The sequence below is a fragment of the Nematostella vectensis genome, chromosome 3 (genome assembly GCF_932526225.1).
Source record: "Nematostella vectensis chromosome 3, jaNemVect1.1, whole genome shotgun sequence".
Taxonomy (NCBI): domain Eukaryota; kingdom Metazoa; phylum Cnidaria; class Anthozoa; order Actiniaria; family Edwardsiidae; genus Nematostella; species Nematostella vectensis.
Window position 1 is genome coordinate 10,943,186 of NC_064036.1, and position 15,062 is coordinate 10,958,247.

The 15,062-nt window shown below is 44.3% G+C and overlaps 2 protein-coding genes across 3 annotated transcripts; both read left to right on the top strand.

The window, feature by feature from the left end:
• The first annotated feature begins 356 nt into the window (after positions 1-356).
• On the top strand, positions 357-3,892 carry LOC5519958 (ankyrin repeat domain-containing protein 46). Its single transcript, XM_001639772.3, has one exon. The coding sequence runs from the start codon at positions 1,809-1,811 to the stop codon at positions 2,706-2,708; it is 900 nt and encodes a 299-aa protein (XP_001639822.1). The 5' UTR covers positions 357-1,808; the 3' UTR covers positions 2,709-3,892.
• Positions 3,893-6,989: 3,097 nt separating this feature from the next.
• On the top strand, positions 6,990-14,673 carry LOC5519957 (CUB and peptidase domain-containing protein 2). 2 transcript variants are annotated; one of them, XM_048725005.1, is made up of 9 exons: positions 6,990-7,155; positions 9,353-9,398; positions 10,054-10,253; positions 10,494-10,650; positions 10,905-11,123; positions 11,463-11,612; positions 12,100-12,321; positions 13,203-13,456; positions 14,196-14,673. In XM_048725005.1, exons 1-9 carry the CDS (start codon positions 7,066-7,068, stop codon positions 14,595-14,597), a joined length of 1,740 nt encoding a protein of 579 aa, XP_048580962.1. In that variant the 5' UTR covers positions 6,990-7,065; the 3' UTR covers positions 14,598-14,673. The 2 variants fall into 2 exon arrangements, with proteins under 2 accessions (XP_048580962.1, XP_048580963.1); XM_048725006.1 differs by lacking the exon at positions 12,100-12,321.
• Positions 14,674-15,062: the final 389 nt, after the last annotated feature.

Consider the following 15,062-nt stretch of genomic DNA (forward strand, 5'->3'; position numbering starts at 1 on the left):
AAGAGGCAGCCTAGTCCCAGACGTTCTTATCGGGTTTCCTGTGGTTGGGTTTCCTATGGATGGTAAGAGTTGTGACGTTACAGGAAACGTGAGCTCGTCCCAGCCCCCAGGCTACTTCACGGTTTATTTCTGAGAACAGGAAACCCGGTAAGAACGCCGACTAGGCTGGGGAAGAGGATAAGACGACGATGTACCAAAGGCAGAAAATCGACGTAGGGATTCGGTCTTACAAAGGGGATACAATGCCAAGAAAACCCTGATACAAAACATGGTTTAAGACATGGCCGTGCAGCTCTTGTAGCATTATAAAGTCCAACCACGCAGTCTTTATTTTACGCTCATACATAATACATACATAAGTCAAACCAAGAAATCATTTCTTCATCGGCTAATTCAAGCAACCAACTGAGATACTTCCAATTTACTATAGTTAAAATATCGTAATACAATCGCTAATATGGTTATTTTAAAGTTTTCTTGCTTTCTTTTATTTTCATTTCCATTGATACTTATTCTCAGACGTCTGTCAACATGACTTTAAAACTTTAAAAAGATTCAGATTACGTTTTTGACGTCATCGCTTCATCTTCAACATTAATGGGGCAAAAAAACACATTAGCAGATCGTCCTTCGCGAATTTTGCCATCACCATATTTTAGTCCAAATGTTGTAGTATTGTTGACTTCGTCTCTTTTTTTACGATATTTCTTCAGAGAAAAATCGAATTAAGCCATGCCGATTCTCAAACGACCATGAAAAGTCACATTCTCGGGGTTTTGTCAGATGACGTCATTCTATCATAGTAAAACAGAACGTGCGTTCGTAATGCTGGTTGAAGGTTTTAGGATTTGACATGCTTCTCGTCCTGTCTCCTTCGAACCGTTTCCTTCGTTTTCTAGACTTCCAGACCGCGTCAAGTGACTTAGGAAATAATAAAAGGCTAGCATGTAATCATACGTTTCGCGTATCATCGACTGTAAGTGCTACCCTAGTCATCTGTACAATGCTTATGTCAATCTATCTGAAATCTCCTCTCGTCTCGTTCGAATAAGTGTGTTCGCGGGGATCTTTGATATACTTTTCTAAAACTAGTGATTCAAGTTAAAATCTCGTGCTTCGAATATTTAAAGCAATTAGCAGCCGAAAAGGATTATTACTTGATTATGGATCAACTCTCTACTCAAAATAACAATTACAACTTTTGTCCTCTAAAAAATTTACAAAGTCACCTTGCGTAGTGTGATATTTGTTATGAGCGCATGTCTGATCTTTCCGGCTCTGAGGTTAGCTGCGTTTTCTTTTCAGATAAAACGGTCTTCAGAAAGTTATGCAAGATTTATTCACTTCTTGCTTTTAGATTGTTTGTGTTGGTCGAATCAGCCTTTCATATTCGCGATTTGCATGCTTATTAGTCACACATTAGCAGTTCGGGACAGGCTTCGCTGGCTCATACTGGGATACGCTCTCAAGCAGCAAAAAACAATTTGCACCTCGTCGCGGTCTTATAATTCTAACGACCTCGTAACCAGAGGGAAGTTTAATCCCACTCCAAGTGATTAATGTTTAAACAGTTCACGAAATTCTGCAAACACCAACGAGAAGCCATTAGTTCGCGTAAGACAAAGAACACCTTAAAAGCCTTTCAATATGATTGTTTAATTACCATCACAATGCGCGGCCGGCCCTAGGTTATAAGGGTTTGTTGGTATGTCGATTTGCTGAATTAATCTCAAGAGGAATAAGAGTTTGCGTAGTCGACAACCTGAAAGTCCAGATAAGTATCAAGCGAGCAACTTTATAGGCAGACAATGAATAAGTCGCCCAAAAAGCTGATTAACCAAAGCAAAGAGATCATCTTAAGACAAGCGATCGAAGACAACGACCTAGCGCAAGTTAAATTCGTGCTACGCTTCCACATTGGGAGAATCAATGACCAAGACGAGAATCGAATGACCGCATTGCATCACAGCTGCTTGTACGGTAGGATAGAAATAGTCAGGTTGCTACTCGAGCACGGAGCAGACCTGGAGGTAAGGGACTCTAAAGGTTGGACCGCGCTGCATTTCGCCGCAAATGGTGGCTTCCTTGATGTCACTAGTCTGCTGTTGTCGTCGTGCGCGGACGCCGCGGCGTTATCATACGACGGGCAGCTTTCCATCGACGTCGCCACAGGCGAAGGAATGGTATTCCTGTTGGCTTCTGCGATCATTAGAGCAGGTAAGGAAGAAATACTGCTCAGGTACTTTGGCGGCTCTACCACAAGTCTACGCTCCATAGAGGAGGAGAGTGCGAGCTGTGTGTCATTGAATGACACTGTTTCGCAGGAGATTTTACGAGCTAGTCAGCAATTCCTGGCGCATGACCCTAAGACTCTTAGATCATCAACGAGCGAGTGCGCACTTGGTTTCAAGACCAAGACTCTGTACGCGAGCACAAATAAACAGCTCCGAAAGAGTTACGAGCCCATGATGGAAAACGCGCAAAGCGATAAACGAACTAGCAAGGAGCTTCGAAGCTTTGATTCGGCATTTGCGCCGGGTGTACTGAGAAGGCTAGCGGTGAGCGAGACAAACCTGAACAGGTCTAGCACCCAGGGTGATCCTAATAATAACAATGTCTGCGGATCACCCATCAACAGGGCTACGAACTATTACGATCTTAAGACTGCTGTTGAACCAGAGCCAGACTGGGATGAAATCGTGATGTAAAAAATGGGATAAACTGAATGTGATGGCTTTGTTTTCCCCCGATACAACTATGATCTAATAAAACCACTAAAATGTCCAAGGCGGTATAAATCCTGGTTAGATATATTCAAAGCCGTAGCTCAGTTTTGATAAATTCGAGGAGCATTGACATCGGATCGGTGAATTGTGAATAAAAATGTCTTCCAAATGGTAGCAACACGCGAGCCAGGAGAACTCGGTCTTTATCAGATGGACGTGTTTGTTATGAACTCTGAGCCATAATACACATACAAAGGATTATTTTTTTTAACAAAAGAACACCCAAGTTCTTGGCACAATAAAGACATAATCCTGAGACAAGGATAATAGCGCGAAAGTCGTCGTTGAGGTTTTTAAAGAATGCAAGTGCGGAAGGCAGAGTTTTTTTTAAAGCGGAACTAAGGTACATCTAATGGAATTTCGACTGGACGGCTGCGAGTTGAATTAATAACACGAGACCAATCAAACAAGTTTACGTCTTGTTACACAGCGCGAATTAGCGCAATCCCAACAAAATCTTTGCTCTAGGCCACGAAGCATTAGCGTGTCAGACAGAATTAGTCCGGTTGAGAGCAAGGCAGCAAAAGATTCACTCGTAACAGTGATATTAAATAGAAACCGTGCGACGAGTCTAGTTAAACACTTGAATATGAAATAACTATACCCTAGCAAACTGACAAACGGGTGCTATAAACTGTCAAGCGACTATCTGTTCTATCCCCATTTGTCATCCCTTTAGGAAAAGAAGCTTTAGAAAGATATGCGCATATGATATTCTGATAACACAGACAAATACAATATGGAAAAATGGATGAAATTTAACTTTCTAGAAAAAACGAAATAAAAATAGCATTGAATAAAAATACAACTATATTTTGGGGATAATCTTATCGATAGATTTCATATTTTCCTATAAATGTTTAATGGCAATTGGCGTTTGCTGGATTTCCAGCAGTCGGGAAATTACTAGAAATAATTGAAACGTTAGTGAATATTTGAACGCCAGCCAAACCTAAACGGCCATTTGTTATGACTTGGAGGTCACTTCTGGGCATGCTATCACTAAACAGTCTATGAAGCGGGGAGCAATTGAAGTAATTGTTACTAACCGAGCATATTAAAACACTTGCTACTTTGGTAGTAAATAAAAGCAATGGAACGTCTTATTGTGTAGTACTGTATAATTAGTCACTCAAAGATATCGCATTTTCTCAAAGCTCGAGAGCGCCTATTTTCATGCGCGTAGCTACAATCATGGTAAAAATCATTGGGACATTGTCGGAATTTGTCCAAATTATCAAAATAATAATCCATGCAAGAACACAAAACCCGTAAAATAATATTTACAGCCCCCCCCCACCCTTAGAACCCCCCTTCAATGTTGCGTCAAGTGTTTTGGCGTTGGCATCATCCAACATTGAAGGGGGGGGGCGGAGGGGGGGTGTAAATGGCGCGTTCCATAAGTATGTGGAAGCAGAACTCAAGGCCTTATAACTTGGACGTTAATACTCTTTTCGTGAAGTCCATAAACGCTAAACTAATAGTCAATAGAATTAAATTTAATATAAAACAGCCCTGATTTGCGTTATTTTGACATTATAGGTTCTATAGGAGCATTCAACTCAAAACAAAACTAGATTATGCGCGCACGCTTTTTAATTGCACCGGAACCCTGTGTACCAATATAGGGGGAGGGAGGGGCGCATGGCCGCCGAAAAGTAGGTTATTTCCATGTGATATTTATGACCGCCCTTCCTCTTCTCTCAGCACGTCATGGCTATGTACTTGATTTTATTCAGACCCGTTCAAGTTTCTGTTAATTAACACTCGTTGCCCTACAGCTATCCTTGTGTGCTACCAAAACTCATGAGTTCATTTGAAGCATTTTCTCTCCAGAACTCACTCTGATGATGGTACAATTGCTCTGCCGCCAACTAACACTGATTGTCCAGAAGCGCTCTATAATATTAATGGGTTACCGGATTTGCATACTTCACACTGTAGCAGGCATTTTGTGAGAGATACTTTGTCTTTATATTTCCAGGTTAGATATGTTCGTGAGAGATACCTTGTCTTTAGATTTCCAGGCTAGATATGTTCGTGAGAGATACCTTATCCTCAGATTTCCTTGTAAGATATGCTCGTGAATGATACCTTATCCTCAGATTTCCAGGTTAGATATGTGCGTTTTATCATCGGTGTGGGCATCGTTTGTTTTGCTGTTCAGATTGAGTACGTAGTGATTTTCTATAATTACCATATACTGTATATAGCAGTGTTAAGCATTACAACCTGGAGCCGTCTCCTCTTCTTGGTAATATTCCTCCACGCATGTGGCCGCATACATGGACTGTATTTCAAAACAAAAAGGACAGTTACTGAATAGTTTGTAAGTATAGATTGGGGGATTTTTAGGGGAACCTCAAGAGCTTTTGGGGTTTTCGCCCTAATAAATTTCTCCTACAATTTCAGTGAGGGGAGGGTAGGGACATCATCTATGCTACTCGTGGGGAATGGGGGGGGGGGGGGGGAGGTGGAGAGGCTTCGTACTGGCTACCCTTCATGACCTTATGAGTGTCAGGCCCGTAGCAGGCACGAAGCCCCTACACACGGAGCATCTCTTAAGGTCAGACCTAGTCCCCTCCTGCAGGTTATACATTGAAATTGGAGGCCTGGGCCCGATGGTCCTCGCTTGCCATGCCATGCCATAACCATTACCATACTAGACCATACCAGGCCACGTACCATAACATACCAGACCATAACATACCATTACCATACCAATCCATAACATACCAGACCATAACATACAATTACCATACCATATACCATACCAGACCATAACATACCATACCATACCATACACCATACCAGACCAGACCAGACCATAACATAACATATCATACCATACCACATACCATACCAGAACATACCATACCATTACCATGCCATATCATACCACATACCATACGATACCATACCCATACCATTACCACGCCGTGCCATTACCATACCATTACCATACAATACCATATCATACCATACCACATACCATACGCCGTACGTTATACGTACCGTTCGAAATGGAAATACAAGCAAATGAAAATAGGATAACAGCGGCGTAGCCAGGATTTTTTAACAGGAGGGGGCCCAAAAGGGACTTTCAAGGCAATTTCTCCTGTTTTTTAGATAATGTCTCGTACATTTAATGTATTTTTGGCTGCTAAAAGGGGGGAAAGGCGGGCCCCCTAGGCCACCCCCTTGGCTATTTGAGAGGCTTAGCCAGGGGGGTAGCCTGGGGGCTCGACCTCGCTCATTGCAACGGTACACGAATAGAACGGCGTCTAAACCAGGCGCCCGTTTTTAGAAACACCCGAGAATTCTCGGGCCCGAAAACATCATTTTGCATTTTTGCTCAAAATTTCGCATGTTTTCCTTTTGGAGAACCGCTTTCATGTTTAAGAACAGTTTGAACTTCCTCTTGGTTCGTATTCCAAATTATTACGCTTTTACGGGCTATTTTCGAAGTTTTTCTGAAGCCAAAAAGTTACCCGAAAAGTCTCGGGTGACTGCGAGGTCCCGAGAACCTTCTTAATATTTTAGCCATGTGAATTTCGGGCCCGAGAAGTTCGGGAAAGATTAAAATCTATAAATCTATAAAGAGAATCTCCTTCACATGAATCTTTGTGGTAAAATACGATGTTTGACGATATTTCAACACATTCAGATACCATAAATTTTTATAGGAATTAGCCAGCATTTCAAATTTAAGGAATAAAACGTTTTCGGGCCCGAGAATTCTCGGGTGTTACGAAAAACGAGCCCCAGGCCTTAGACTTCTGCAGCGCGCCGTGGTGGTTTGCTATCCCTGGTTCTAACTTCCCATCATCTCCGTCTCCGAAGGCGGGATAGCAGGGCTAATGATGATAATACTGGCGTAGCAGCTGGTAACACCATAGTGACGGTTTAACAGACTTGATAGTTCAGCTGCGCCCTGACGCCGCCTGCACCGAGCGGATTTCAATAATTCAAAAAAATATATATATAACGAGAAAGCGAATTACCCTCGTACACGAATAACCAACTTTTGTAGAAAATTAAAGATAACGTTCTAGTACACGAAATTGCGAAGGTATCGAAAGAAACTACTTATGGCAAAGATAAATGAAAATAAGTGAATACAACTTAATGAATTTTCAGTTGAATGCTGAAAGGATGCTATAATTGATTTTGAATCCGAAGTCAGCTGAGAAAATAACGGCAACCAAGGCTCATTATTCTTTCCGTCCCGCACGAAAATCGCTAGGACGGTCGGTATCTACATCTCTCTTAGCACAACATGGCAAGCACCATGAAGTGGACTATTGGAGTAGCTCTGACCATCCTACTGGCGGTAGCGGAAGCGGTACCCTTGGAGGACTGGACTCAGGTATGCTCGCGCCAGCGACGAGATAACATACATTTCCCAGAGAACAGGTCGACATAGGTTCTTGCGTTCTCGTCTAAGAATATAAGGCTAAATACAGAAACTTTGGATAGTGGCATAACTAGAAAGACTAGTTATAACATCACCAGTTCTCAAGCTGTAGAAAAAACTAGGTGGTCTGCATAGACATTGTGGAAACAATCGTATAGTTGTACGCCTCTGAAAACAAAGTCTTTTCATTTATTGGTGACTGGACAACGCTTAGAGCGAAAAGAGAGACAATTTGTTCTAAGTCATTGGCAAGGTTGAAAGGTGAATAAGAGATACTATTATCAATGCAGGCGGTATAGCTCTCAAGCAAAAGCAGAGAATTGTTTTAGAGATTCAAACCTGGCCCTCTACACTGGGGCCTTTTCAGATACGAGGCGTAAGACAGTAAAAGTTTGCGGTGAAGCTTTTTTTTTATTTTTAAAATTATTGTTTTTTTTCGGTTTGGTATTTTTTGTGTGTGCGGTTTTGCGGTTTCTTAAACCAAAGCGGTTTCCGGTTCTTCGCGAAACTCCTATGCGTTTATTTTTTTGCTGTGATTTCCTGTGCGATTTTTGTGTTTTAGTGACCGAGTATCAAATGTTGTATCATTTTCGACACTAGTTTTTGTTCTTTTAAATAGTGAATAGTTAGTAGTAGAATTAGTAGTGAATAGTTAGTAGTAGAATTAGTAGTGAATAGTTAGTAGTAGACTAGTACGCTCCATTATGTTATTATATGAGTTTGAACGAGATCGGAACATTTAGGCACGCTAAGCTTCCTTAGCAAACCTTGGCGGAGGAGGAGGAGGTGAACACCCTCGCTATATACCGCTTGACATAGTTGCTCTAAACAAAAATACAAGCAAAACAATGACTGTTTTATTGACTAACGTCTTTCAAAAGCCCACCAACCCTTCATTTCCAGTCTTTTAAAAAGCACTTAATTTACCACAAATAGTAAGAAGTGAAAAAGGGTGAAGAGAAAAAGTAAAAAAAAAAGAAAAGAAAATGAAAGCTGTTAGTTTGGTTGAGGATCGAACCAGATAGGATTACAAGAAACAAGAAAACATAACAAGAAAACAAAATAGACCATACTTCCAGACATGCACTGAAACACCGTATGGCAGCATAAAGCTTTAGGGCTAAGCTGAAGATTTCGACCCCAGCACCGCTATCTAGCGAACTGTACAACACAAAGGAACCAGAGGTACCCGCGCATTAATGGGGAGGCAATAACCAGGATCTCAGCCCTGTCTCACACGGTTACGCCACGCACAGCTCGCTGATACCTAAAGCGAAAAATATTGCGGTATATTCGGGCGCCTTGGGTCTCTTGGGACCTCTCCAAGTTTTAATTGCGTCTTGGTACAGGCTTCGATTCTCGAGCAAGAGGCCCAGGGTTCAAACCGGGTTATGGCAACTTTTTTTTTAAGATTGGATAGGCGATGAACTTTTCAACTCCGTTGTTTTTCCACTTTTCAACTATTTAAATTGTCAGAGCAAATGAATTCCGAGGGTCTTTCACCCCTTCTCTTGACCCTTATCCCATCCAGTCTGTGACCACGCCTATGAAGCTGTGGTAACTAACAAAGGCCAATGAACGCTAAAGAAGGACGGAAAAGACAAGGAAGTCATCTTATGTAACATGTTTGTGTGATGAGTAAATCTTGAAATAACAAAATATTGAGACGAAGGATGAGCCAAAGCCCCCATGGAAAATACAGATGGCGGACCATAGTTGATTTACTGGAGCAGGGGAAGTAAAGATTTGCGGTGATGCGGTTTTTGTCAGTTTGTGCAGTTTCGGTAAATTTTTTTTCGTTTTTTTGCGAAACTCCGATGCGGATTTTTGTTTGCTTTTCGGCGGTTTTCGTGGCCCCCTTACTCCCCCCCTCTCCCCGATAGGTACGACATTAATCCGAAGTCTCTTCTTTCAATGAACGAAAAAGAACCGGTTTGGTCGTTGGCCCGTGGTACTATCTTCAGTGACAGTGCTTACATACTCTAACCAACACTCATGCTTGTAAACTGCGTGGAGCAGTCCGTATTTACACACTGACAAGTAAAGTCAGTCAGATGTAAAGCGCATTTGACCATGTCTCGCGATTTTTACAAGCGCTGCAAATACTGAACATTCCATCTCAATTTTACTTCACTTCTTCAATTCCCAGAAAGGCTTGATTCGAGATGTCCGAGCTCCCAAGAAATCAAAATCATGTAAGTCACACATATGACAGAAATATGACAGCTTTTTTTTATGGAAACTCTTGTCTAACACTCTATCCCACTACCTTTGTCTAACACTCTATCCCACTGCCCTTGACTAACACTCTATCCCACTGCCCTTGACTAACACTCTATCCCACTGCCCTTGTCTAACACTCTATCCCACTGCCCTTGTCTAACACTCTATCCCACTGCCCTTGTCTAACACTCTATCGCACTGCCCTTGACTAACACTCTATCCCACTGCCCTTGTCTAATACTCTACCGCACTGCCCTTGACTAACACTCTATCCCACTGCCCTTGTCTAACACTCTATCGCACTGCCCTTGTCTAACACTCTGCCCCCACTGCCCTTGACTAACACTTTATCTCACTGCCCTTGTCTAACACTCTATCCCACTGCCTTTGACTAACACTCTATCCCACTGCCCTTGTCTAACACTTTATCACACGGCCCTTGACTAACACTCTATCCCACTGCCCTTGTCTAACACTTTATCACACGGCCCTTGTCTAACACTCTATCCCACTGCCCTTGTCTAGCACTTTATCACACTGCCCTTGTCTAACACTCTACCCCACTGCCCTTGTCTAGCACTTTATCACACTGCCCTTGTCTAACGCTTTATCCTACTGCCCTTGCAGCATGCGGTGGCAGAGTGACAGGATCTCGGGGCACCCTCACCTCGCCAAACTTCCCCTCACCCTACCCCACAGATGTGACCTGTGAATGGGTTATACGAGTCGGCCCTAAACAGGCCATCGAGCTGACGATCGAGACCATTGATATAGAGCAAAGCAAGAAATGCCGCTACGACAGCCTTGAAATCAACGATGGGCCAAACGTAAGGCAAACCACCTCATCTATTAGACGATGTCCCTGAAACTGGAATACTAGTAGAAATATTTTATGCCCCCAGTCTTTCCTAAGTGACCGACATACAGTACTCACCAGTACTATCCTACTCACTTTGATAAAAAGCTAGTAACTCTCGCCCCGTATGTCATTTGATTGTCGGATGATAAACTTTCGCGTAACTGCTATGTTCCTATGACTGAAGAGTTGTTCTTGCTCTCTCGCTCAGTCCAAGTCTCCCGAGCTTGGCGCGTTCTGTGGCACCAAGCCACCCAAGGCCGCCATCCGCTCATCCGGGAACTCCATGTACGTCAAGCTGACGTCAGATGACGGTGATACCGGCAAGGGTTTCCGTGCGACTTGGAGGGCCGTGTCACGTGATATCAGTAAGTAAGGGCTCCGCCTGAAGTGGCGGGCCGTGTCACGTGAAATCAGTAAGGGGTTTCGCGCAAAGTGGAGGGCCATGTCACGTGATATCAATAAGTAAGGGGCTCCGTGCGAAGTGGCGGGCCGTGTCACGTGATATAACATGGGTGAGTGCTGTGAGAAAGGTTCTCTCTATATCAAGCGAACGACTAATAAAGGCCCACTGACACATTCCATAGCCCCTTTATATCCCGAACTGTGTCTTGTTCTTCAGAGTGCGGTGGCGTGTTCAGTAACCTGACGGGTACCATGACCAGCCCTATGTTCCCCAGTAATTACCCCGCTAACGTGGACTGCGAGTGGATCATTAAAGTGCCCATCACCCATGCTCTGACCTTGATCTTCGAGGTGTTTAACATCGAACGCAGCAGCAAATGCAAGTACGACTCGGTGGAGATCTGGGAAGGAGACAAGAAAGACTCTCCATCCCTGGGTAAGTCCACCTCAGTGCGCCGGCCTCAATGTGCGAATAAGCCTTCAAGTGACATTTACCCCCATAAGGAAAAAAAGACCCAATCTGGTGCTTACAATGACATTCACCACACGTGGTCGATACTTTAAGTAATGTGCACACCACAAGGTCGATAATAAGAGTGATATTCACCTCATACGGTCAGTGCTAAGAGTGGTATCCACCACATACGCTCAGTACTAAGAGTGATATTCACTTCATAAGGTAGGTACTAAGAGCGATATTAACCTCATACAGTCAGTACTTAGAGTGATAATCACCTCGTACGGTCGGTATTAAGAGTGATATTCACCCCACCAGGTCGGTTTTGTGGCACTGACTCTCCCGGGAAGATCAAGGCGCAAGGCACTACACTCAAAGTTAAGCTCCACTCGGACGAGTCCGACACCGGACACGGCTTCCGCGCGGTCTGGACATCCAAGAGACTGACGCAGCCAGAAGACGGGTCAGGTAGATATCAACAACAAATACCCTTTGATGCCGGTTAATATTACCAGTAGAGGCGGGAAAATGTACGAGACGTCAACATCTAATTTGTTCAATATCGTAACACAGTGTATTCAATGCAAGTAGTTTTATACATTTTTATACAACGACACTCGCGCGCTGTGATAGATCAAGTGTCCATGTGTTATTAGATGACAAACGTAAGCTTGGCGTCAGCATGTGCGCTAGCGCTGCGTCTCGTTGCGTACTTTTTTGTTTATGACATACTATGCATGTGTGCATCTATTAGAGGAGAGACGAAAGCAAAAATGAGATAAATGTGTTAAACGACGTGGAGTTTCGGGCGACGATATGAGATTAGCATTTACATAGATATAATGCCTACGATAGCTACGTGTCTCGTTTTCATAATGTGTCCACATGAGCTTTTATAGCCGCTCTGTCTTCTCTGTAAATAAATAAGATACATTCCACGCTTGATGTCCGCCAGGAGCGCGTCTTTGTGGGACCAGCGCCGTTGGTACTCGCATCGTGGGTGGGGTGGTGGCAAAGCCCGGCGCATGGCCCTGGCAAGTGGCTCTGATATGGGCGAAAGGGCACGACAAGGGTGCGCAGTTCTGCGGGGGGTCCCTAATCGACCCGGAGTGGGTTCTGACGGCTGCACACTGCTTTGAAATCACCAAAGACAAGTCACAGTACATGCTCAGGCTAGGTAAGTTACGTGACAAGTCACAGTACATGCTCAGGCTAGGTAAGTCACGTGACAAGTCACAGTACAAGCTCAGGCTAGGTAAGTCACGTGACAAGTCACAGTACATGCTCAGGCTAGGTAGGTCACGTGACATGGGGAAAGTCACAGTACATGCTCAGGCTAGGTAAGTCACGTGACAAGTCACAGTACAAGCTCAGGCTAGGTAAGTCACGTGACATGGGACAAGTCACAGTACATGCTCAGGCTAGGTAAGTCACGTGACAAGTCACAGTACATGCTCAGGCTAGGTAGGCCACGTGACATGGGGAAGTCAACGAAACAAGCTCAGGCTAGGTAAGTCACGTGACATGGGGAAAGTCAACGAAACAAGCTCAGGCTAGGTAAGTCACGTGACATGGGACAAGTCACAGTACATGCTCAGGCTAGGTAGGTCACGTGACATGGGGAAAGTCAACGAAACAAGCTCAGGCTAGGTAAGTCACGTGACATGGGGAAAGTCAACGAAACAAGCTCAGGCTAGGTAAGTCACGTGACATGGGACAAGTCACAGTACATGCTCAGGCTAGGTAAGTCACGTGATATGGGGAAAGTCAACGAAACAAGCTCAGACTAGGTAAGTCACGTGACATGCTAAGAATTCCGGTGGTGGTGGTGGTGGGGGGGGGGGGGGGGGGGGCTGTGTGTTATCTCGTTAGCCTTTTACCGCTGTAGCCCCGGATCAAATCTTGGCTCTGTCCCTTTTTCGAAGTAAATGATGTCTCTTGCGTTTATATAAGCCTTCAAACTGCAAAAAGTTTCCCTGAATCGAAAGGACGTAAAGAACCTCAATTAACACTTAGTTAAAATAAATAATAATTCGCTAATCCTGTTTTATCGCCCAGGAGAGCACAACTTCAACGAGGACGAGGGCACAGAGCAAGATTTCTACATTGAGAAATACTACATTCATCCGAAATACGACGAGAAGACTACGGACAACGACATGGCGCTGATCAAACTCGATCGACCCGCCACACTGAACAAGCGAGTCAACACCATCTGCCTTCCTGAAGCCGACGACGAGTTCAAACCGGGGACCAAGTGCACCATCAGTGGGTGGGGCGCGCTGCAGGAGGGTGCTGGGTCTACCTCCAAGGTAGGTACACTGCAGGAGGGTGCTGGGTCTACCTCCAAGGTAAGTACACTGCAGGAGGGTGCTGGGTCTACCTCCAAGGTAGGTACACTGCAGGAGGGTGCTGGGTCTACCTCCATGGTAGGTACACTGCAGGAGGGTGCTGGGTCTACCTCCAAGGTAGGTACACTGCAAGAGGGTGCTGGGTCTACCTCCAAGGTAGGTACACTGCAGGAGGGTGCTGGGTCTACCTCCAAGGTAGGTACACTGCAAGAGGGTGCTGGGTCTACCTCCAAGGTAGGTACACTGCAGGAGGGTGCTGGGTCTACCTCCAAGGTAGGTACACTGCAAGAGGGTGCTGGGTCTACCTCCAAGGTAAGTACACCTAAGTCGTGTTCGAATTTTTGGCTGGACAAATTCCGAAAACAAAATCGAGCACATCTTTAAGAGCGAAAATTCCTGCAGTGAAAAACGTCAAAGGTCAAAGCAATTGGCAAGCCCTCATTTCAAATATACAATGGTCCCTCTTTAGGCATATGAAGTTGAGTTATTAGTTGCAATTCAAAATGGAATGAGCTATAACAGAAGGGCTTCTCTGCATATCTTTGTTTCTATGTGCCTCAAGTATTATATTTAAATCGAACACACTGTTTGTGCTACTAAGTTTGTTGGGTTCAACGCGCTTCGCCTTTTGTTCCGCCTCAAGTACTACAAATCTATGTTGTGTATTTTGATATACGGGTATAAACTCGTTGGTTTCCAGGTCCTCATGCAAGCCAAGGTACCGCTTGTATCACGTGACCAGTGCAGCCATCAACAGTCCTACGGTGACAGAATCACGGAGAACATGCTGTGTGCCGGAATGCGTCAGGGGGGTGTCGACTCCTGTCAGGGCGACTCAGGGGGGCCTTTCGTCTGCACGAACCCCGAGAACCCGCGCCAGTGGACACTGGTGGGCGTGACCAGTTGGGGGAAGGGGTGTGCGCGTGCTCTCAAGTACGGCATTTACGCCAACGTCCGCCGCTATCTGCACTGGATCAACCTCATCACGGGGCAGTTGCCAACGTTACCCCCCCGTACTACGCCAGGAACTGATGGAAATACGCCTACTTTACCTTCTATGCCAGGGGGAGGTGGTGCTCCGGCTCTTCCCCCATTACCTTGAGTATGGTTTGGACGCGCGTGTAGGGTCAGCTGAAAAGAGAACATATGAAATGAATAAAAATATGCTGACAATTTAATTAGTCCTTTTGTTTTGTTTTGCCAAGGGACGGTCACTATTTTACACACGCACAAACAACATGCATTTCAAAGTGTCGACCAATCATTTAAATTTTAGGTACTGGTCAAAGAATACCCAAACTACCTTATAAAGCTTATATAGAGTTTATCACCATATCCCCTCAACCCTCATATAGTTCCTCCATAACTTATAAAGCTTATATAGAGTTTATCACCATATCCCCTCACCCCTCATATAGTTCCTCCATAACTTATAAAGCTTATATAGAGTTTATCACCATATCCCCTCAACCCTCATATAGTTCCTCCATAACTTATAAAGCTTATATAGAGCTTATCACCATATCCCCTCAACCCTCATATAGTTCCTTCATAACTTATAAAGCTT

Excerpts from the sequence above, each read along its gene's own strand:
- LOC5519958 (XM_001639772.3), top strand. The coding sequence starts at position 1,809 with ATGAATAAGTCGCCCAAAAAGCTGATTAACCAAAGCAAAGAGATCATC.
- LOC5519957 (XM_048725005.1), top strand. The coding sequence starts at position 7,066 with ATGGCAAGCACCATGAAGTGGACTATTGGAGTAGCTCTGACCATCCTA. Across the intron at positions 7,156-9,352 it reads CCTTGGAGGACTGGACTCAG|AAAGGCTTGATTCGAGATGT; the intron begins GTATGCTCGCGC and ends TTCAATTCCCAG. Across the intron at positions 10,254-10,493 it reads AAATCAACGATGGGCCAAAC|TCCAAGTCTCCCGAGCTTGG; the intron begins GTAAGGCAAACC and ends TCTCTCGCTCAG.